The sequence below is a fragment of the Pholis gunnellus genome (genome assembly GCF_910591455.1).
Source record: "Pholis gunnellus genome assembly, chromosome: 8".
Taxonomy (NCBI): Eukaryota; Metazoa; Chordata; class Actinopteri; order Perciformes; family Pholidae; genus Pholis; species Pholis gunnellus.
In genome coordinates this window covers 24,649,707-24,673,323 of record NC_136534.1, presented here as the reverse complement: position 1 = coordinate 24,673,323, position 23,617 = coordinate 24,649,707, and the positions used below count along the sequence as shown (strand labels likewise).

At 43.9% G+C, this 23,617-nt stretch overlaps 1 protein-coding gene across 2 annotated transcripts; it reads right to left on the bottom strand.

The window, feature by feature from the left end:
- Positions 1–1,640: 1,640 nt before the first annotated feature.
- On the bottom strand, positions 1,641–21,855 carry smarcc1a (SWI/SNF related BAF chromatin remodeling complex subunit C1a). 2 transcript variants are annotated; one of them, XM_079164782.1, is made up of 28 exons: positions 21,608–21,855; positions 19,813–19,932; positions 19,626–19,711; positions 19,355–19,436; positions 18,910–19,002; positions 18,707–18,776; positions 17,529–17,598; positions 17,087–17,162; positions 16,588–16,713; positions 15,389–15,507; positions 15,064–15,194; positions 14,105–14,164; positions 13,943–13,980; positions 12,762–12,883; positions 12,294–12,365; positions 12,055–12,168; positions 11,729–11,882; positions 11,370–11,480; positions 11,058–11,117; positions 10,357–10,615; positions 10,017–10,178; positions 8,775–8,830; positions 7,904–8,057; positions 7,486–7,664; positions 7,157–7,291; positions 5,681–6,017; positions 5,416–5,526; positions 1,641–4,426 (listed from the first exon to the last, which is right to left on the bottom strand). In XM_079164782.1, exons 1-28 carry the CDS (start codon positions 21,797–21,799, stop codon positions 4,317–4,319), a joined length of 3,399 nt encoding a protein of 1,132 aa, XP_079020908.1. In that variant the 5' UTR covers positions 21,800–21,855; the 3' UTR covers positions 1,641–4,316. The 2 variants fall into 2 exon arrangements, with proteins under 2 accessions (XP_079020908.1, XP_079020909.1); XM_079164783.1 differs by having other exon boundaries at positions 1,641–4,408.
- Positions 21,856–23,617: the final 1,762 nt, after the last annotated feature.

Genomic DNA, 23,617 nt, shown 5'->3' with positions numbered 1-23,617 from the left:
AGCTTATTAGCCGTGTTGCACCATCCACTCATATTTATTCATGCCTCCTTAAAATACACCCGGTTTGCAGACAAGAGTCGGTTGTTGCAAATTAGTGCGTGAGCTTATTGTCCCGTTAGCTGGCTAACAAGCTAGCTCAGGAGGCTTTATTGCTCTGTAAAAACCCTGAGAACGTTTTAGTGTTAGCGAGCAATGTCTTCCTTCGGCGTTAGCCAACTACAGACGTTTCCCAACTAGTTATTTTCTGGAGTGAGCAAACTTAAAAAAAGGTCATCATAGAGAGGACAAAACCTTTTTTTGATTTAGGTAACATGACTTTAGGCCAGACTTAATGCCGGGAGCATCTCTCTGAATATCTGAAATGCTTAGCAAACGGTGCTAAAGCAAGTTACAGATGTCTATCCTCATACTTATAAAAAAGTGTTGGCTTCTATGAATGCAGGTATGATATTGGGCTGCAGCTTGCAACGAGCCTCTTCAGCATGTGACTGCAAAGAAAAAGAATTCACATTTCAGATGCTAAACATTGAACTTGAATTTGTTGAAGTTGCACCCATCTGTGGCTAAACATGTTAGCTTCACGCCTCACATGAAGAGAGGCTCTGAACGGTGTCTGCACTATAATACTTCCTCCAACACAAAAGCTAAATATAAGACCCCGCCCCCCCACCACCATCACAGAGGGAGTAATCACCCTCTGGCCCTCATCCCTCTCCATAGCATCCTCATGGTCAATCTGCCGAATGGAGAAATCCCCCCCCCTCGCCAGATTACAGCGCTGGTTGGCCGGGATTAGGTTTTAAACAGCAGCAGCAGCTCTCTCTCGCTCTCTCTCTCTCTCAGTTTTACTATAAACAGTTAAAATATATATAATTCAAACAATGTATTTATCAAATGTCTGGCCTGCTAGAAGCCTCTACTTTGTTTCAATAGTAATTCTAATTTGTATGTCTTACATTGATACAATTTGAATCAATTAATATTGTATTGTTTTATACTTTTGTTTTAATTGCTGCATGTCTTGCAGGAGACGAGATGACGCACTTTGTTGGACATATTACAAAAGAAACTATTTTTGTCTCTATAAGAGAAAAGATCCGAGAGGGATGAAAGGAGACGACGTCACTATTTATTCCCCCCAAAAAGAAAAAAGAACGAGACTTCCACAATAGCTTGATAAAGCCTGTGATGTCACTTCCAACTGTCGTTTACATACTGGGAACGCATCGTGTGCAGATGCGTGTTTTGAAGCAGCGTCCCTAATCCCGACACAAAGAGGGAGACACACAGACAGATAATCCAGTTTCTCCTCCCGGAGCTGTAACACCACCTTCCTCTTCAGATTACAAACCCTTCACCAGTTTACAGGATGCACCTTTTGTGATGTGTTTTTAGCTGTGGCCACACATCTAGAAAGGATGGTTAAGCACTTACTTAAAAAGGTTAAGGCTGTCCTGTTAGAGTCCAGTGCTGGTTTTTGTGCCTTTAAAAAACAAAAAGCATCTTCCTCCTGATCGGCAGAGATATTTATCTCCGGATCTTGTGGGTTTTAAGCCGGCTCATTAAAAGAAAGATGTCTAAAGAAGCAGGGAGGAAAATCTGTAAATAAAAAAAAGAAGAAAGAAATCGGGACAACAACCTCATACAAAACAGTTTATTCAACAGTGTCTAGGTCCAGGTAACAACAGACCCCATACAAAAGAAAAGAACAAAACAAATGCTACAAACTTCCAAAGAACAGAGATAACTTCCATCTACACAAAACTTCTCCTTAAAAAATACATTACCATTAACACAAAGAAGTATCGATTAAAGATAATATATGTAAGGGGGGGATTCCCGTCATATTTAAGTGATATTACATAACAAGCCTTGGGAAGGTGTTGAATGGGAAAGGAGGTCGCGGTGAATGAGAGCTTGGATGACTACGTGTGTGTGTGTGTGTGTGTGAGTGAGAGAAAGAGAAGAGGGCAACAGTAATGCAGCAGTCACGTGGGCAAGGGGGGGAATAAAAAGGAGATAAGGAGAAAGGAAACGGTAACGAGAGGTAGCGAGGGGGCAGAGAGGTAGCACATAGCAAGAGAGAGATTTCTAGAAGAGGTAGCTAGCGGATGAACGAGGAAGAGGTAGCAGAGATGCTAACAGTGCTAGCGAAGGGGGAGAGACTTCACATTAAAACAAACTTCTTGTCTTTAGCTCGTTATCAACCCGTGTGTCGACTGAAGGAAGATGCAGCGCGCCGTAACGGTTTCTGAGGATACGAGTTAGAAAAGCTCCTCGAGTTCAGATGACTTGCTTTCTTAATGTCTGGAGAACTAAATATGTAGACAATAGATATTACCAAACACCTGCTGGTTCCAGCTTTAAATCTTAAGATTAAACAATTAACTGATAAAAGACAAGAACTAGGGCAGACTACTTTCAATGAATCAATTGTTTTTTTAGTTGATAAATTGTCAGCAAATAGAGAAAATGTGCCTCTTACAAACTCCTGAGGCTCAAAGTGACGTCTTAAAACTCCAAAACCAGTTTAACATCATACAAGACAGAAAATATTCACATCCGAGAAGCTGGAACCAAAGAATTATCAAAATGGCTCAGAGTTAGTTTCTTGTTGTTTCGACTAATCGTCGCTTATTTCAGCTCTATAAATAACCGGTCGGCGGTTGTTCCCCTCATTTACGCGCCATATTCTTCCCTACGACGCCACAAGGACACAGAATTTGACTAAAAACTTTTGAAATCGCGATCGTGCGCTATTTTGCGGTATTAGGGTTGACACACAGGAAGGAGGGATATTGCTTAGTTTTCCCGTGGCTAGTGGTCAGAAAACAAAAAACGTCTGTGCGCGTGGGTGGAAGTGTGCGAGGCTAGCGAGGTAGGCAGCACTAGGCGTTCGGAAAAGGGTGAGCAGAGGAGGAAGAGGAGGGAGAGAAGGGGCGGGGTTTATCCGCTACATTATCATCAGCACCTAAAATCAATCTAGAAGCCCAACGAGGAAGAGCGTCATTCGTGTTCCGATGTTTCAGTCACAGCGTCTCCCTCGGTGTTAAGGTCAGCAGGAGATATTGTGTGTGTGTGTGTGTGTGTGTGTGTGAGTGTGCGCACGCAGCCTCCAGTGTGAGCCTCAGCTTAGCTTACATCTGTGTGTGTGTGTTACAGTGCTGTGGTTGGTGCGTGGCAGAAGCAGGAACGTTTGTCTCGTGTACTTTTGTGTCAATGTTTTTTGTTCATATTTACGTCTTCAGTACGAACCAACGGGCTCTGGTTCGTAGTGTAATATGAGACGGACTCACACGTTGTTGGTTTTGGTCGTGGGATTTGTTGGAAATAAGACAACTTATTAAGCCAGTTACATCTTTTTATATTAAATCAGTATAAAAGCCAGTTTCTGTCAAACATCAGACGAAACTCCACCCCGCCATCTTTGTTTTGGTCAAGGAACGGAGACGCATCTTGTCAAACAGATAAGAAAACAACTTTATTTTAGGGTTTATTTTCTGTAGCGGAAAGACAATAACTATTAACATCTTAAAAAACAAGTTACGGTTGTTGTTTTTTTTGTCCATCGACCTGCCTCGTTTCACCAATTTGTGCTTCTGTTGACCAAAGATTACATAAGACGCACAAAGTGTGGTGACGGGAGTTAAACGAGTGAACCGCCCCCCCCCCCCCCCCCGCCTTGAACACACACAGAACTACAGTGTATTGTTTAAAGAGGAGCGAGAGGTAGATACTCTACAAGACACGAGCAAGGACGAGCTGTGTGTGTGTGTGTGTGTGTGTGTGTGTGTGTGTGTGTGTAGGTCTGGTCTCACTAGCTCTCCCTAGTGTTTGGCTTGCAGAAAGAGGCACCAGACAAGAGGAGGTGTGTGTTTGTGTGTAAAAGAGAGACGGGAGGGGGAGGAGGAGGGGGAGGGGGTTACAGTGTCATTTAAAAACAGCATTGAAAAGAGAAAAAAGGTGAGAAAGACAGTTTTTTTTTTAATCTGTTCTCTTTGTTTTGTTTTCTGTACACAAAGTCATTCTCTCCAGCCTCCATCAGAGCAGAAAACAGTGTTCATTACTAGACGACCCTTGCCGCTGCGCCCTGAGAGGAAGTCTGGATGTGTGTGTGTGTGTGTGTGTGTGTGTAAAATTGGGTTACCCTTGCCACTGAACCCTGTGTGTGTGTGTGTGTGTGTTTGTGTGATGATAAAGTTTACTGTAGTTTTGAGTGTTGAGGGAAACATGTCGAGCCAGTAGCAAAGGCCATCAAAAGAGGGGTTCAGAGAATGAGTTAGCTGTGTGTGTGTGTGTGTGTGGGGTGGGGGGTCTTAGTTGTCAGCCACTCGTCCACTCGCGGGCGCCGGAGGACCCACAGGAAGTGGAGGTACCGGTTCAGCCTGTGCAGGTGGTGGGCCAGGGTCTAGAAAGAGGAGAGATGCTGTTTTTTAGAGAAAAAGAGAAACACTTTATGAGGTGAAGGAGAGTCCTTGATAGCGGTTTCAAACCTGGAGGTCTGGACTTTAACCGATCATTAACAGTTAACCAATAAGATAAGTGCTTTGCATGCAGGGGTGATGTGGTTAAAAGGCGCCCAGCTGCAACGATAACCTGATGCACTAACAAGTTAAATCCAGCGGCAAAGAGAAAAAAACAACCACGATGTTGCGTGCATTGCTGTGGACACATGCAGCCAGTAACTCTTCATTGCATCAATTAGTGTAGCTGCGAGGTTGTCAGCTGTGCGTTTACACCGTCAGGGTTTGCAATCCTGACGTAACATCAGCGAGCATCGGTCAAGAGAGTGCGTGCAGTTTATCTGTCCGCTAATAAATGCTACAACTCCTCAGACAAGATTCTTATTTCTTGGCTGCCAGCAACCTGCTGATTGAAGTGCAGGAGGTTAGCGCCGAAGTTAGCGACAACTCCGGCTCACTTAAGGTGGACTGACCTTTAAGGTGGACTCAGCCTGTTAACATTAGTGATATATTTCTTTTAACTGCTTAACTGACAGCATTAATGGGTCAAAATTCAGAGTGTATCTAGTACTAGTTTGGTAAATCTCGTCAGATAATCAACAAGACTGAAATATAAATGTTTTGTCTTCTTTTCTGACTTCCCAGTAATCTAGTTTTATCTCTAATAGGTGTTTTGGGAACTGTCCTCCAAGCAGATTCAGATCAGGTTCAATGTGGGTTCTTAGGTTGAGCTGTAGCTCTCGGTCACAGTAATGTTTAGTTTCCCCCACAAACCTTTTTTGGGATTGTTTGTGATATAATAATACCCCACATTTTCCTCCATACTGGTTTTGATGAATTAAAAGTACACATCACCCCAATAAATCCCCTTTAAATCTGATACAAACATACAAGTTTATACACAAACACACTCAACAAACACAATGTGTGGCAGAAGGAGATTTGTACTCACACATGCCGTTGGGAGCTCCAGCATGGCGGGGGGGCATCATGGGAGCCATGCCGCCAGGAGGGGGGCCGCCAGAAGGCGGGCCGGACATCATGCGTCCCGGTCCCATCGGTCCTGTAGTGTAGAAGATATAGCAGAAACAATTCAGACGTGTGGAGGTGTGGTGGAGAGGACTGGTTGAAGCAGGACACATGATCAGGAATTAAACAAAGAAATAAAAACACTGATCATAACGATCATGTGAATGCTCCGTGTTTCCGTCTCTCACCTGTCTGTCCTGGGTGATGAGGGCCCATGGGGTGGAGACCCATCGGCGGGTAGCCGGGGTGCATGGCAGCACCGGGTGGGGGCCCTCCGTGGTGGGGCAACGGTGCTCCGTGGTGAGGCGGGGGCCCTCCAGGGTGCATGCCTGACGGAGGTGGTCCGGATCCGGGAGCCTGCCCCTGCCCTTGAGCCTGGGCGGCGGCGGCGGCTGCAGCAGCAGCAGCGGCGGCGGCAGCGGCTTGCTGCTCCATCTGCTGCCTGGCCTTCATCTCGGCGTATTTGAGCTGCTCCATGTGGAACGCCTGGCGCTCGGTGAGAAGCTGCTGCCGCTGAAGCTCCAGCTGCAGGAAAGAGATGAAGAAACGGCAACGCGGTTACATGAAGAGACGTGTTCTAACCACACAAATGGCTGGTGAGCGAGTCAATTATATTCATATAGCACCAGATCATAAATCTGCCTCAACAGGCTTTTACAATCTGTACAGCAAACAACAACATCTGTCCTTCAGCCCTCGATTCAGATAAAGGAAAACAATAAACCCTCTAACAGGGACACAAGAAGGAAGAAACCTCTGATGGAGGGATTCCTCTTCCAGGACAGTGCAGCACATTTGCACACTTCAGCGGTCTGCAGCGGAGCTGCTGCACATACAGACCTGTGGACCCTTAAGACTCAGTATAAAACTGTGTCTTTGCAGTGTTTTACAGCCTGTGACAGCAGCAGGTTTGATTCCTCTCCAGTCTTTGGAAAGCTTATGTAAACCAGAGTCCTTTTCATGCACTATTTACAGCTGTGAAGCTGGGCTACGCTCCCGATGCCTCCACCGCGAAAAATAGTTTTAGACTCTCACTGGTGTCTCCGGGGATTGTTCAGCGCCAGGAGAGACACAGAGAGACACAGAGAGAGACGGAGAGAGAGAGACGGAGAGAGACAGAGAGAGAGAGACAGACACACACAGAGCTGACGTCTATTCACTCCCCTGGAGAAACAGGTAACAGTTTCACTTGCCCGACTGTTCAGCCTCTTTTCTCTGGAAGAATGTTTTATGCTCTATTGAGCGGCTTCACAAAGACGTGGTTCTGTGTCTCCTCTTCAGTCTCTCTGGTGGATTTTGGACCAAACAGGAAGCAACTTGTTCAGTGGCCAACATCGGCCCGCCGACTCCAAATATTTACTGGCTGCTTATTTCAATTTAGCAGCCGCAGAAGTAGGACAATGTGAGTGGGTCGTTTAGGGATAATTACAAAAACCTGCAATATCTACCCTCCACCTTTCGTTTCACAATCCTGCTGGACGAGGCTCTTTCCACAGATCACCTTCATTATTAATGACCACAGCTGAGAGCCTTTACTGGGTGTGTAGAAAAGAAATGTTAATGCCGGAACTAATGCACTCGTGCAGGGTCAACGCTGGCCAGTAACATCCACCTTTAAGCTCATCTTCCACACTCAAGCATTAAAAAGCTTCTTTTTGACTTACGGCCTCTTTCTCTCGGTCCATGATGGTCTCCAGCTCCTCGAAGTGCCTCAGCTTGATCTCCAGCTTCTTCATCTGGGTCTCCACCAGCAGAGCCACCAGGGACTTGATCTTCCTCTCCTCCACCGCCGCCAAGTGCTGAGAGGACGAAGAAAAGACGAAGATTAAATATCTGATCAATGTCGAGTAATGCGACAACCGTTACGTCATCAAGTTTAGCTCATTCTGAAGTGACCTTTGTGACCGGAAAGTCTTCTAAATTCTTGTCTACTGTGTAAAACCTAACAGAGGTCAGAGCGCTGACATACAGCAGTGTTTTCACAATGACGAACCTTGGCCTTGGTTGCAGCCGATGCGAGGGCGGCGGCGGCCGCGGTGGCGATGTTACCCTCTCCGATGTCATACTCCAGTTTCTTCCTCTTCTCCTCTCCCTCCTCTGCAGCGGCCTTCTCCTCCTTCTCCTTCTCCTGCTCCGAGGACGACGTCTCCATCGTCTCGTCCTTGGTTTTGTCTGACAGCGACGGAGACAGAAATGCAACTACCACTCTTAACTCAAAATCATCACACAAACAAAATAAAACTGGTCCTTCTGCACTCTTGCATAGATGTTTTAGTATGTTGAAAAATGTTTCTACACACTGAAGTATTTCTAGCAATCTGTGACCTTAATTAGGAGCTAATTGCTAATGAAATGAAAACTCAAAGTGTGTGCAACATCTTCTTTTATTTGATCATGAACCTCACAGTTACCTGATGGAGTCGTCTTTGCCTCCCCTCCCTCTTCGCTGTCTTCCTCGCGCTCCGACGTCTCCGATCCCTCTTTCTTCACCTTGTCTGCGGCCTCCGTCTTGTCGCTCTTCTCCGCAGACTCGCTGGGCTTCTCCGCCTCGTCCTTCAACTCCGCCTGATGGTCGAGGACGGATGCACAACGTTAAGTGGGCCGTGTCAAGATCGGATTCAAAAGACGACGTGAGATTTAGTACTCGATAAACGAGAAAATCTGACATTTTGGGTTGTAAAGCCCAATTGAGAAAAAAACAACATTCAAGAGATGGTAGAAATGGGACAAATGGCCAAGAAACTATGAAACAACAACTTAACCACGACAGGTAAATGTGGCCGACGCTGGTAAATGAGCTGATGCTCGGGGTTAAGTGGAACAATGGGTCGTATCTTGACCTGATCCACTTTTTGGGGGACGATCACGGTGATTTGGACACAGCGTCCGACACACGTTAATGGATGTTAATGAGGAAGCAATCAGCCAACGAGCAGCCCAGCAGAGCGGGGACAAAAAAAATAAAAAAAGCCATTTCAGTCAGCCGGTGGGCCTTTACGGACCAAGAGACACCAAATGTAGAGGACTGGAAAATTGACTTTAAACACCAAGTGGGAGAGAGGGAAAGTGTAGAAATAGGATTTGCTTCGGGATCTTGTTTTAGAAATGAAACTTTATATTTGGATCCAGTTTTTAAAGATTTATGTGTCAGATTATGGGCTGAGAGCCACGGAGATGGTAAAAGTGCTCAGAGAGACTGATGCTGTTACAGCATTCATTCGCAAACGCACAGATTTCCTCGACGTGTAGGATGCATAAAGGAAAAACAAATGGTGGTTTTACCTTGTCGGCCTGCTGGGAGTCTGTGTCCGTGTCCATCTTCTCTGCCTCTGGGGCTTCTGCAAGAGATGGCGACGTGGAGGATTTAGCACCATGTCACAGAACAAAGCTAATCAAGACGCTTCAGATTGGGACATTTATAGCAGAACACAGGCGAGAAAGAGGGCGAGATCGGACAAAAGGAACTACAAATTCAACACTTCTGATGCAACTGCAACAGGGTTAGGAAGCACACACACATCAACCGGTTCATCGAGTCTCTGAGGATAACACCATCAGAAACTAGTGTGTGAGGGAAGAAACTCAGGAAGTAAAGGTCAAAGACATTTGAAGGGAGCAGAGCCACAAGAGTGCACACACACACAAGTGACCGGATGAATACATGTGTACGCTTGAGTGTTAAACCGTGTCACGAGTGCACTTGAGCGTGTGTTAAAGGTTTGAATATTGATTGTGTGTGTGTGTGTGTGTGTTGGTCGGTCGACTGCTTCAGGCCAAGAGAGGCACTGAACACATTAAAGCTTATTGATTGCAACTGTGGCTCAGTCAGGAGGAGGGCATTAATTCAGGTATAACAGATGAATGATTGGGTGGGAGAGTGTGAGTGTGTGTGTGTGTGTGTGGGGGGGGGGGGGGGGGGGGGGGGGGGGGGAGAAGTGAAAGAGGAAGAAATATTTCAAGAAAGCACTGAACAAAATAAAGAGAAAGAGATCAGCACATGTTAGAGTGAGATGACCCAGTTTTCTCCTCCCCCCCTCCCTTGCCCCATCTGCCACCGTTGTTTTAATCCACTGGGTATCACCACCCACACCCCCCCACACACACACACACACACAGCAGTATTTCTGTGCTGCTCACCCCCTGCTGATAAAAGCTGACATGTGTAATGTCTTCAAATGTCATCTGTCTTGATATTCAGGCGAAGAAAGACCATCATTTTCATTCAAAGATGGAGGAAAAGCAAAGATGTTCTCACACACACGCGCACACAGACGCCCAATAGATGGCAGTTACAATGCTACTATCTGCTGCCCTCTAGTGGCTACAAGAGGTGTGGAACTTTCCCCGATTCTAGGACGCATCGCGATGCGGAGGTGAATGATTCTGCATCGATGCAGTGACAGAACATTATCGGGAGGTTGGTTTCTTTTCACAGTCTGATTTTTTAAAGGATTTTCTAGCTAAAAAGGCGAGTTCAGACCTTAAGCAGCTCCTGTTTCTACCCCATCTTCGCATTCTACTCACCAGTCTTTTCGGGTTCTTCGGGGGCGGTGCCAGCGATGCCGCTGCTCTCCAGGCCGAAGGCGGGGTCCACCTTCCCTGTGCTCCTGGCCGCTTCCTGCACCTTCTTCACGTGAGCCTCCACCAGCTCAGCCGGCACCTCCTCACGCACACGGGAGAACTCCTCTGCAGACAGAGAGAGGACATTTATTAAACCAACGATACAAAACAGACACTCAACATGTCCATGTCATGCATTACTGAAACATTTAATCTTGTGTTCAAAAGACTTTGTTTGTATTGTTTTTACACAGTTTAAAAAGAAGCGACTCTGCAGTTTCATCTTCCTTCCGTCAGTTCTCACCTAAAGCTGCCCGAGCGGCAGCAGACGCCACTCTGGGGTCGACCACAGAGGCCAGGAAGGCTACTGTGCTCATGACGGGGTTTCCAGACTGGCTGAAGGGGATGGGCTGGTAGGCCAGAGGGCCCAGGGAGGCCTCGGTGCTCTCCATGTACGGATCCTCAATGGGGAGGCGCAGGAAGTGCAAGATGCACTCGTCCTGGGTGCGTGAACCGATGTGCTCAGACACTTTGTTCCAGTCGTCTTTGAACATCTCCAGGGCCTGGAAGAGTCGAAGGGGAGCGAATATACATTCAGCCACAATAGCTTGTCAGTGTGCAATATTTAAAGGAGGTATGCAGGATCATAAAAGCAACAGATTTAAGGGTCGTAAGGCGGAAGATGATGAGAGAGGAGGAGGGTTACGCACTGCAGAAGGGAGGCAATTAAAATGTAAGAAGAGAGGGAGTCAAATTGAGAAAGGAAGAAAGGATTTAGAAAGCTAGGAAGGAAGCAAAAAGCACAATGAGAAAGAATAGGAAGAGAGAAGGGAAGAGAGAGAGAATAATAGGCTGCCTGTTAGGTGATGGAGGTTAAAGATGGACAACGAGCAACAAGCGCATTAACCGATTTATGTTTCCATCAGTGTTTATGACAGCCGATTGGAAGAAGAGTTTCAGCGCTCAGCAGTCATAAATATTCACAACAGGTCCTGTGAGACTCACCTCCAGCAGCAGAAGGGTTTCCTGCTCGGTCCAATCCCTGGTGGAGTTGACCGTCTTACCCTTTAGGGAACCAGAACCAAATGGTCACGTTAGGAATGACATCAGGAACACGTATTGGCAATATTTTAAGTACAATAGCAAAACGTTTTTCAATCACGTTAGTCTATATCCTCCAATATAAGTAAACATAACATTTCTATATTCTATTATTTTTGGGCTATTGCCCCTCTGTTCACCATTTTAGAAACGAGCTCAAGATAAATCGTAAAGTGGAAAACACGTTACAGGTCGTTAAGCGAGTCGTGTGCCGACCTTGAGGTGTTTCTTGTTGTAGAGGTCGGAGCGAAGGCCGAAGTTCTGCAGGTCGATGGACTTGTCTTTGACTTTGTCTGCGAAGTTGGGCATTGGCTGTTGGGGGGGAATCTGGAGGGATGAAACACAGCACATTGGCAACAATGTCTTCACGTAGTACCGCTTTAGTCCCATTGGAGACGTCTGTAGACGAAGCTGCTCATACAAACAGTAGAAAACGATGGAATCCAGACACGCTACAATACGTTGAAGATGTGATGTTTTCATTTGTATTCCTCATTTCTCTTTCGTCCAATTCACAAACTCCCTTCATCCATCCGTCACCCTCTTCAACTCGTATCTTTTTAAGTCGGCCTTACCGGTGGGGGTCTGTGGTTCAGGGGCATGAGGCCAGAAGGTGTGTCAGCCAGCACGGTGAAGTGGGGTGTGGGTGGGGGGCCCATGGGTAACGGGCGACTCTCGGAGTCGACCTGGTAGTTCACCAAACCCCACTGCTCCAGGAACGCATGAACCCTGGAGACAGACAGCAAAACACAATCGATATGCTTTTGTTTTTCGCTAAAAAAGGTGCGTAGCAGTGGCATGGAAATCAGACTCCATTATGGAAACGAACGGTGGCATTCCACTTGAAAAGATCGAATACACCATCAGAGAAGGATACAACGTATCTCTAAAGACCGCTCACCTCATGATGGCACAGACGTCCCCGGTCAGGTTCCTGCGACAGGAGGTGGAGGTGAGGTACTCCTGAGGGTTGAGCCGATATGTGTCGATCATGAAGTTGCGGTAGGCCAGGAATCTGTTTGAAGAAAGAGGTGAGCGTGAAACACACATCGTACAAGATTTACATACAAATGCTTGTGGTTTTAGATCATTTGTAACAATGTGTGAATGATGTGTGTGTGTGTGTGTGTGTGAGCTCACATCTCTGGAGTTTTGGACTTGTTCTTCCCGTTGAAGAACTCGGGCAGCGCTCTTCTCTCGATCTCATGGATGCTATCAGGAGAGGAAAACAGGTCAAAAGAAATCAAAGAATTAGTTTTAAAAAGATGAACTGACTGTGGCTCCTTATTTGCTGTGTAACAATCTGTTGAGCGGTTGTTAAAAAGGTGCAATCTTGCCAAACCTACAAGGCATTTTTAGTGACAGTGACCTTTGAGTGTTTCCATCTCAAGTGCACCTTAAAGTGTAAATAAAATACAGCTAGTGATTCAAATGAAAAGATTCCAGCTCATACAACTTCTTCAAAAGCCTCGACCTTGAAGGCAGAATCAAATGGGTGTACAATATCGAGGCCTCAAGTTCTCATTAAATCACAACAGAAATAAAATAAAAGAGCAAAACCTGTAGTTATGCGTTCGTCCTCACACACACACACACACACACACGTACCAGTTGTAGTCAAACCAGGCGCCGTAGCTGGGGATGATGATGTGGTGAGTCTGTTCCGTCACGTTGTCCTCGCTGGAGTCCAGCAGTCGGTTCACTTCAGCTTTGCTTTGTTCCTCATCGTCCTGCAGAAAGGGACAAAGCGTCGGACCGGTCAGCGCGGTGAACACGGTGTTGGGAGGCACCAAGTGATGCCAAAAGAAATAAAAGAACAACTTTAGCAGTCGGATTTTCCTAAATGTTTCTCAACATAAAGAATGCGTTCGCCTGGAAGAAAACTAAGCTGATCTTATTTAGAGTAATATTTAAAGATGGAAAATTATTTTTACATTTTATTATGCAGGACTAGAACTCTGAGAACTCGTAGAGAGAAAATGAAAGAGTTTTGGAGAACTCAAGAGGGGAGCAGAATTCTTTTTTACCTTTAACCAATAAAACCAGAAGGTAGTTGTGTGCACATCCCATAATGTATTTAGGCCAGATACATGACAGATTCAGTGAGGGTTGAAAGGTTTTCATCAGCCAAATGGCCCAAATGACAAAGATTATACAGACAATTTCAATAAGAAAATACATTTTACCTATTTAAGTTTTGCTTTTAAAACATTTTTGGTATCAATTTCTTTCAGGTTTTTACTGAGTTTTTTGTTTTTCTTGTAGAAAATGTCTCTAGTCCAGCACCGATAACGTATTTTATCTTAAATGATATTGTACTATTATGATTTGTATATATATATATATATATATATATATATATATATATATATATATATATTCGTCTTTGTCATGTCGGTCATTTGCCTGAAGAAGACACAGCAGGTTCAAAATCCTGCCTTATTTTCGCTCAAATACATTTTTTGGGAGCTAAAATTGAGTGCGACACAACTCTCCTTTTCCCCGACCAATAAAAACCTAAACTTTTCTGATGACATATTGTTAAGTTTGTGTAATTAAAAACTACATTCCTAGAGAGATGGACAGGTCACGTTATTTAAGATGTGTCTGAGACGATTAGTCAACAATGACGTGAAAGCCTTGAGAGGTTTGACTGTAACAACAACACTCTGAGCTCTGATAACATCTGGTGGGCATCACTACTGTTGTTGTTCAGCCTAAATTATTTCTCATTGTCGGTGACATCTTGCAGACCGACTGAGAAGCCAAGCAGTCATCGATCATCTTACCTTTCCACCAGACAGCACGGAGTCATCCTCCATGTCATCTGGAAAAAGTAAAAAAACAGTTGAGATGCATCACACTGGTCGATGCACATATTTGAAAATTATCTAAAAACATGTTTTTTTTGTTACACAACTTAACAGATGAATTCAGTTATTAATACGCACCCAAATCGGCCACAATCCCTCCTTTCACCGGAGTATTCTCACTGTCTTTCTTTGAGTTTGCTGTGTAAGAAAGAAAGTAGACGACTGAAAAGGGTGATTGGGCCGTGGGCATGGAGACATTAACCGGCACTCTGGTTTTACAAAAGAAAACGTTGTAATAGACCGGGGGGGGGGGGGGACTTGGTCTAAAAAGAGCAGAAGAGAATCTTTTCGTAGAGTTCCCTAGAACTGAACATCAGCAAGACATGAGGTCCGTCAGCTAATCGCCCCAGGTCAGTCTCATATTTACTATTTTTTGCACGTGCACAGACAATAACTTGACAGCCACAAACACACAACATGTCGTCGGTGTAGAAGTTCTTCAGCGTGAATGAACAAGTGATAAAACATAAAAAATGAAGCCGTAGGGGAACAAGCTTGAAGCGTTTGGAACGACTAACTTAATCAGACACTTATTATATTGTATTTCATTCCCATCGTGCTGCTCAGAGTGATCAGTGACCGACAACAACACAGAGTGTCTCCCTTACACAATCCTGAATTAAATGTTTAACCAAACAGACTTCAGAACTCCATCGAGTTCAGAAATACCGGTATTCAGTATTAATTTCATCTTTGGCTGATATGACACTGGCTGCAGCTGGATGTAACCAAATGTACAAAAAATTATATATAAAGATTATTATTACATTCACAGCTTTTCTCTGTTTTATTGTTAAATAAACATTTTTTTTTGGTCTGTGGGAACTTTTCATTGCATTTCTTAACATGTTTTTTTATTACATTTTCTAGATAAAACTGTGAATTTAAAAGACGATAAAGAATAAGTTAATAATAACTATTATAACTTTGGCCTTTGACCTGCACATTAGACCTCAGCAGCCCGGTCCTCCATCGTGATCACGGATTAAAATCGGAGGGAACGCTTATCTCAGCGTAGCTCCACTCCCGACACGTACCATTCTTGGACACGCTTCCCTCCTCCATGCTGGCACCAGCTGAGGAGTCGTCCATGTCCTTGGTCATGTCCTCCTCCGTGTCCTCCTCTTCGCCTCTGTGGCCCCGTCGCTTCCAGTGAGGCCCCTGGTTCCTGACACCGAAGAGAGAGTCATAAGTCAGTTAAATGTCACTGGAGATCCTCAACAAAAAAAATCTACGTTAGCAGCAATTCAGTATGGCAGCTCAAGCTAGCCAAGTAACACACAAGATCAAGTTGTGGTGTTTCCTTCTTTAGCTGTGCAGACCATAAAGTCATCAACACACGTAACAATTTGGCCTCCTTACCCCTTCTTCCCTCCCTTCTTGCGGGACTCGACAGGAGTGCTGGGCGGCGAGGGCGAGCGCCGCCTCTTCTTGCTGGCAGAGTTGGCCTTGCGCTCCTTGCGATCGGGTGTACGGGAAGACTGATCAGACAAACCCCGTGCAGCGCAGGGAGCGAGGGGATGGAGGATGAGAGAAAGAGCCGCAGAATGAGAGGATGGAACGGTTGCACACACAAGGAGGGGAAGCGGTGGGAGAACGACGGCGGGAAAGGGAAGGGGGGGGGATGCCGTGGAGGTGGAGGAGACGACCAGGGTTCCTGTACGCTGTCCTCAATGCTGTCTCAAATATAGCTTCTCTGTCACCCAAACCTCCACTTCAGGGTGCGTGCATTGAGGTTAAAGATTGATCTGAGACAAATAAACACCTAATGTTTGTATTGGTAGATTGATTTAGTTAGTGATCAAACAAAAACAGGAGCTTATGAACTATTTCGGGGCCGTTATGCATTATGTAAAACTGATGTAAGTAAAAGAAAACCTCTGCATTGAATGTGTTAATGTTAGCGGAGACTGTGAGGGTACTTCAATGAGGTGACGGTGAACAGACCAAGACAAACTCTCCCCTTAATGAATCCTTCACATGGTATCTGATTGCAATCGTGTGTAAGTGTTCGGCCTGTGGAGCAAGTCATTTGTGGCTAGAAAACCTGCTTTAGTTTACCAGCTATTGTTCTCCTGGTGAAATGTTCAAAAATCATTTTTTCCAAACATGCACAGAAACCCTGACATACATTAGAAGGAGACAAAGAGTGAGGAGAGGTTTGGAAAGGATGGGCAACAAAACAGACAAAGAGGCCAGACGCAGCCGAAGGAGATGCACGATCCACACGAGAGACGCAGCAAAACACAAAGTCTTCTACACAAGCCGGCTGGCTCGCCTTCAAAATGTTCCATCAGCAACTTCCCAGACGGTACAGAATTCATGAGCAATGTTTGATTTCTATTGTTCATGAACTGCCAATCTGAACATTCAGTGTCAGTTAGTTGGTTGGTTGTTATCATGTGGGACACGATCAGGAAAAGTTGTTGCTGTTATTTAATAAACAACAAACAGCGGTTTCAAGCCGGACTGATGATCGAGGGTTAGAAAACGTTCAGAGCCGGGAACACGAACACACACACACCACAACACAAACACACACATACAACACAAACACCTACCTCCTCCTCCTTGGGGAAGATCTTCTGGCGGAAGCTGACTGACTTCTTGTTGTCGTCCACCTCGTAGTCTTCTTCATTCATCCACTCGTTGAAGGCATCGGTGTCTAAAACCCACTTGGCATGGACCTGAGTGGGAAGGAGACCGTTGTCCAACATGATCGTGTGTACTGATAGTTTATTATCTGTTCGTCCTACTAGAATCTAATCACGCCTTCACAATGCCGCCCTGGTTTTCCTTTATTGTTTCACACAATAGAATGAACTCACTGTTCTGACTTTTCTTTTTTGACAACAGCCCCAAAAGTTAGACATTAGAAATTATTAAACTTAACAAAATGTCACAAAGTAGCACCAGTTAAGTGCTGCTGGACACAGTGACTCCCCGAATGCGTCTCTTTGGAACTAAACTTAATTTCCCTTTTTGAGTGTCAAAGCCTGTTGTGATTTAAAGATGTTCGACTTGCTAAAGGTTCCTTCTATCGTGCTCCTTGTTGCTCACCTTCCATGGTCTGTCGGTGCCGGGTGGGTCCTCCACGTCTCCATCCACCTCACCGGCTGATACCCAGGTGTCATAGCTGATAGAGAATGAAAACAGCTGAAAAATCGGCTATAAAAACTTGTAACTTGCAATTGTCACTAACATGTATTTTAAGAGTTCACTAATGCCCAGCCGTTTTCATTATTCAAACACAAATATGAAAAATAAAATGATTCAGTAATGCAGAAATCTGGATTATATAAATTTATAGCACCGTTTCCTATAAGTACATGTGGGAATCTGAGTAAAAATACATTTAAAATCAATTTACTCCCTCAAAAATACAAAGAACGTTGTGAAACTTAAATGTTGGTTCTGTTCAGTCCCTTCAGAAGACCCTCTTTTCTTTAAACGCTGACTATGATCATTTAAATCAGTGAGTATGAGGAGTGTCTCTGCTCACCTGTCTGGGGAGAGACCCCAGTGAACCAGCACCTGCTTGTCTTTCCTCATGACAGGACGAAGCCATTCTTCTGCGACACACACAAACCAATGCTGACATATACACATTGACCAACTATACAAATTACTGAGTCATACGTAAACAGATCCGGTATTCCAAAAAGATCGAGAACAAGATTACCAGTCAAACTCTTGCTTAAAATTTGATGTTATCATCTTACTGTATTTCGCACGACTCAAGACGATTCAGTACACATCTCGATACAAGGTCTGCAATACAATACGAAAACTATACAGTTAACCACTTTGATACAGAACTACTCCAATAAGACCCAGCTCCAGTTCAATTTAACTAGCTCACTGGCCATGGTTGTGATTTAACGATAATCTTTCATTTCAACCGTTGCTTTCCTTACATCTGTAATGATGACGTAATGGAAGCATTCTCCTGCTGATGAGTTATTTCACAAAAACTAGACAATGTTGACACCAGAGACTGTGTGCATCTGTACCCAGCTAGCTGCTATATGAGTGCAGCAGATTGGACACTAGACACCAGACCAAAGCTTTGTTTATACTCGCACTTGGCGCCGTAGCGCGAGCCTCTGTTTGTACTCTGTGCGCTGCATTATTCTCCGAAACGCCAGCGGGCGTACAAACAAAATGGACTGTGAAGAATCAAAAAGACAACGAGTGAAACCCAGAGATATGCTCACAGACTGTAGGTGTAACCGGCAAAAAGCCATAAACCATCCTCCACAACCTCCTTCTTTGTATAATCCCTCGACATGTCAAAAGTGTTCTTATCAGTGAACTATAATAACGTCATTGTCTGCTAACGTTTAGCCAACGAGCTAAACGGTAGTTAAAACTCTTGCATACCGCCGTTGAGTGTAGCTTAGCCTCCCACATACAAAACAATCCACCGAAACATCTTAATCCATTTTGTTTTGTGACTCGTCATAGCTTGTTAGCTAGCTAGCTTCCCCATGAGTGAGTGCCTGCCTGCATACTGCAGACAGACACCTCGCTCTTTCTTCCTTCCCGCTCATACGCACAGATGGAGATGTTTCTGACGGACATATCAATATTTGACCGACTCCCCTCAAAATTGTAGTCATATTCTGAGTTTTGTGTCGATGTAGCCTCATCTGTGTGTTACAGACAATTCAACCTCACCTTCTTCTTGTTGGGATGGAGTGGGGTAAATGTGGTGGGTGGCCTTTGACTTGTCATCAGTAATGGAGCCCTGAGAGGACAGAGTGGAGAAAATCATGAACAACAACCAGAGAGACAGATACTTTGCCATTAGAAAGAACCCTTCTCCACTTCACTGATAAATCATTTAATTGTGTAGTTTGAGGTAGTAGGTTTGGGCTCACCTGGTGCCTTTTGATGATGTCTTTGAGCTTACTGGCTTGTTTCTGCTCGATGTCCGGCGACAGGAAGACGGTTGGTCGAGTCAAGCAGTTGTTCTAAAAGCACAGAAACATTTTTTCATCCCAAAAATGTGTCTAAAAGACGATTACTGCTCATCTATCGATGTATCCATGCAGCTTGGCTAAAACTGGATAGAAGTTATTACTAGTTAATAAATTCTGAAGAAGAAGACTTCGAAACAGCAGATTAATGTCAGTTAACTAAAACAGTAAATGTCTGCTGGTAATAACAACTAGTTTGAGAGTCTTTCTGTTAGTGCAGGATCCTTTTAATAAGAGCCATTAAATTGATTCACATAATAAAAATAAATAAAGAACATCTAAAGACATTTTAATTGGGGACACTTCATCAAAGCCGCAGCGAGTGTTTGGAGAGGTTGTGTCGTACCTGGACCAAGTTCTTCTCTACATTTAAGAACATTTCCACGTTCCTGTCCATCCGGGAAGGATTCTGCAGGTCAAATCTACGCCTGGGAGTGGTTGACAAAGAAGAGTAAGACAATGAGATGTGGATGCAGCAGTATGCAGACTTCTGTAAAAACAAAAGCGGGAGCTTCTTTGTCCTGACAAAGCCAACTGGTTTACATGTCAGGACTACACGAGTGTTAAAAGTTATGGTCAACACGTCTTTCTATGGAAGTTGCCACAAGTCAACTCACCATCCCTGCTCGCTCTTGAACTTGTAGACCGACCCCAGTATGTGACAGAGAGCACCACCTGCCTTGAAATCCAGGAAACACTTGGCCTGAAGATAGAAGAGTTACAATGAGGATGTGACGTGTCTGCACACAGGGAGAGCTAGGAATTGCATATATGCTGTAGAAATTAAGAATGTGTTTTGCTTACAGGTAGCTTGGTAAGAGCGGGGTTGTTGACCCTGCGTCCAAATGCGTCCTCCTGGAACTGCAGCAGCTGGACCACCAGACCCGCCAAGGATTTACTGGAGGGGGAGTCATTCTGGACAGACTGGGACCAGATGGAATATAAACATTTATTAAAACACACCCCAGTGAAAAACAAACACAAACACACACACACACACACACACACACACACACACACACACACACACACACACACACACACACACACACACACACACACTCACACACACACACACACACACACGATTTGTCACAAACAACACAGTGCACCACTCTAATGTCAAAAATGAACGGATGTATGTCACCTTTGAATAGAAATGGAACAATATAATATTAAATAAAATAAACAAGTAAATAGACAATCCTCTAGTAACAAGATCCCCAAAAGACGTCTGAAAATTGGTTGCTTGAAAAAAATGGGAATTTACTACAAAGATCAAAACTGTGTTTTACATTTTAAATGTGTGTGATGTTGCAATGAATATAGCCAATATACAGGAACATCATTTGGAGCACCCACTGAAATGTGTGGGTTCAGTTGCCGCCCTCAAGACAGGAGGTCAAAGGTCAGGGGCAACAACAACACCAAGAGCTTGCAGCTCCCTAAAGGACGTTAAAGCAAAGCAGATATTTGCTGTCACGGGTCCTGCTATCTACCAAATCTCACACATACATGACTTTCTTATCATGGCCACAGATACATTTCCACGCTTAGCATAGAGCTACAATGCTGCAAAGGGATCTAGCTATAAAAAGCTCTCGCTATGAGAAAATAGGACAAGCCAAACTAAACAGGGGGAAAAGCTCACATATGTCCCGGTCTATTTATAACAAGGACAATGTCAAGGAGACCCACTTCCAGCCTTAAGAAAAAAAACATCCATCTTAGCTGTTTTAGATGCAGTGATATCATATAAACAAACTCAAACCAAGCATCTGGGTTAGCATTTATGCAGAAGCATGTTTACATGTTTTAGTTTCAGGTGTTTCTCTGTGTAGGACACGTAACTAAGTCTCTCATCTAGATTCATCCCAATTAAATGTATTATTGCTTCAACATAAACAGCTAAACGTGTGTCAGTGGGTTTGAGAGAGAGAGCAGGAAGAGACAGGAGGACCACTCTTTGTTTGGCTAACTTAGTGGTGGCTGCACAGTCTGGTATGCTGCGGTGTTGACAAAACGGACAACAGTGTAATTGAGCATGATTAAAAAGGGCAAACTCGTATATATTTTTGCTTACATTTGATTGATTGCCTGGTGTCTCGTGACTGCCATTTGATTAGCTTCTCGGGCCTGTTTAAAGCCAATGCTCATAATAAAAAGGAGTTTCGCTGAAATGTTATCTATTAAGAGAAGCTGCAAATATAAGCTGAACAACGTCAGTAGCTGTAACGACCCATCTGCCTCTTTGTTTGTCAACATTTTCGCCCCGTAGTGTGTTATTATTATTAACGGCACTGACGCGGCAGTTAGCTGGCTAGCTAGCCGGGAGCTAACCAATCGATAAAACAGCTTCACTACAGTAAAGTTAAGAGTCTGTGTAATATGAGGTATGCTAACACGAAGATGTGCTAACTGGACATCACCTTTAATTAACAAACACACGTTTATACAAGCGGCCTAAACTAGAACGTTAGTTTTGTTGTGGCTGAAGCTAGCTAGGATAGCTAGCGCCCCCATTGTGCCAGCAGGGACGCGGGCCGTCATAGAGAATCAATGGAGATCCAGCTAGATAGCTAGCTAGCTGCTAGCTCACCTTCTTGTAGTGCTTTCCGATCCACTGCCGCACCGTCTCCAACTGGGATATGGTCTCTGAACTTTCCCAGAATTTCGTTGACGGACCGCCGTCCTTCTTTCGTCCCACTGCGGTCCCGCCGCCACCGACCGGGCCGGTGGCCGGTCCGCCTGAGCCCGTTCCGCCTGCTGTTGTACCCGCCGCCGTCGCCATTGTTGTGTGTATTTTTTTGTGTCCGCTGCGTTGTCTCTTTCTCCTCCACGGCGTCCGCTCACCATGCAAGTTTTCGAATGATATTGCGCAGCCGCAAACGTGTTGATGTTTGAGTCTCGCGAGTCTCAATATTAGAGGGCTTGTGGGAGATGTAGGCAAATGTAAACGTTGTCCTTTACGAGAGTGATAAAAAGAGTGATGCAAAAAAATATATATATATAAAATATAACTACAAATAATATAATATAATATAGATATGGAAACCCATTCCCGCCAGCAAAAAAAGTTAACGAAAGAAAGAAAAAATAAATAAAAATCCACAAAAAAAAAAGATTTCAATTTGTTTTGGAGCTGGCGAAGAAAAAGAAAAAGAAAAAAAATTATTATTATTTTTTTTTCTTTTTACTTTTTTTCTGCCAGCAAAAAAACCCCTAAAAAAACCCAGATGTTTCCAGTTGCTGTTTATTGAAGGTCGCCACCTCAGCCACATTGGTTTTATTCTTTATACTCCAGAGCTGCTTCTTGCTTAAAATTATATTCAAGGGTGCGTTTGCTCAGTGCAATCCATGTGAAACATCAAGCAATTGAAGTATTTCATCTGTTGTAAAGCCACCTTTAAAGAAGTCTTCAATGTACTCACAATCCATGTCAAATGTAGGATGAAGAGCTGCTTCTATGACTGTTGTGTATCTCATAAGTTCGACTTTCTATAGCAACTGGAAACGTCTGGTCAGTGTTATGGTTGGATGCACCAAAAGTGTTGGTGCATTTTTATTTATTTTTTTGCTGGCAAAAAAAAAGTTTGAAAATAATTTAAAAAAAAACAGTTATTTTCTTTTTTGGGCGGTGTTTTTTGTTTGTTTTTGGGGTGGATTTCTTTTTATTTCTTTTTATTTTTTAGTTAACCTTTTTTATTTTTTTGCTGCAGGAATGGGCTTCCATATCTAGATGAATTTATATAACTGATTTCCCTCTGAAATCTAATGAAATAGAAGTGTATAGTAGAATAAGATAGAAATACTCAAGTAAAGTACAAGTTCCCCAACATTGTCCTGCAGCTCTTGAGAAAATGTATTTAGTTACTTTCCACCAATGCGGTTAACATAGTTTATCATTTACTATTTATTTCTAATTGTATAGACGTTGATTGTTAACAGATCTTCCCATTTATTCTCCACCTTAATTAATTTGCTAATGAATCTTGTTCAATAAAAATACTTTAAAAAAAAGTTCTACATTTTTTTTCTTCCTATTTCAACACATACAAGGGCACACGTTCCATGGTCTATCACTAATATCACACTGATCACACACAATTATTCTCTTGTTTTGTTATATTATTGTAGACTTATTCTCTCCTCCTTTGTCCTCTTGTGGTTTCACACTCCATTGCTTGTTTTCTTTTTCAGCATCAATAATTATTCCTAAGAATGCAAAGTACACGCGTTGTCTAATCAGACCAGGAAGCTGTGCCATATATGATCCACCTAGGAGCTTATCAACAACATGAATATCTCTAATTTTACTGTTTTATCTCTGTGTTTATCTGACCAGGAAACACAATCATCTTTATTCGGGAATTGACAGTAATCAGCAAGAACACGTGGCATATTTATTTTAAACCAAAGGTAGTTTATAAAGCCAAACACATAAAAAGGATTGAACTTTAGCACGCCTTTCTTGTTTATCAGCGAATATCAGATTCTTCCTGGCTGCTGAGAGTTTATGCCTCAGTCCATCCAAGGCCAGGAGGTGGAGCAGGTTTACACCATCTCCTCTTCTCTGAAACAGACGACGCCATCTCTATCATCAGAAAAA

Excerpts from the sequence above, each read along its gene's own strand:
- smarcc1a (XM_079164782.1), bottom strand. The coding sequence starts at position 21,799 with ATGGCGACGGCGGCGGGTACAACAGCAGGCGGAACGGGCTCAGGCGGA. Across the intron at positions 14,165-15,063 it reads GGGAAGCGTGTCCAAGAATG|CAAACTCAAAGAAAGACAGT; the intron begins GTACGTGTCGGG and ends TTTCTTACACAG. Across the intron at positions 8,058-8,774 it reads ACTCCCAGCAGGCCGACAAG|GCGGAGTTGAAGGACGAGGC; the intron begins GTAAAACCACCA and ends CTCGACCATCAG.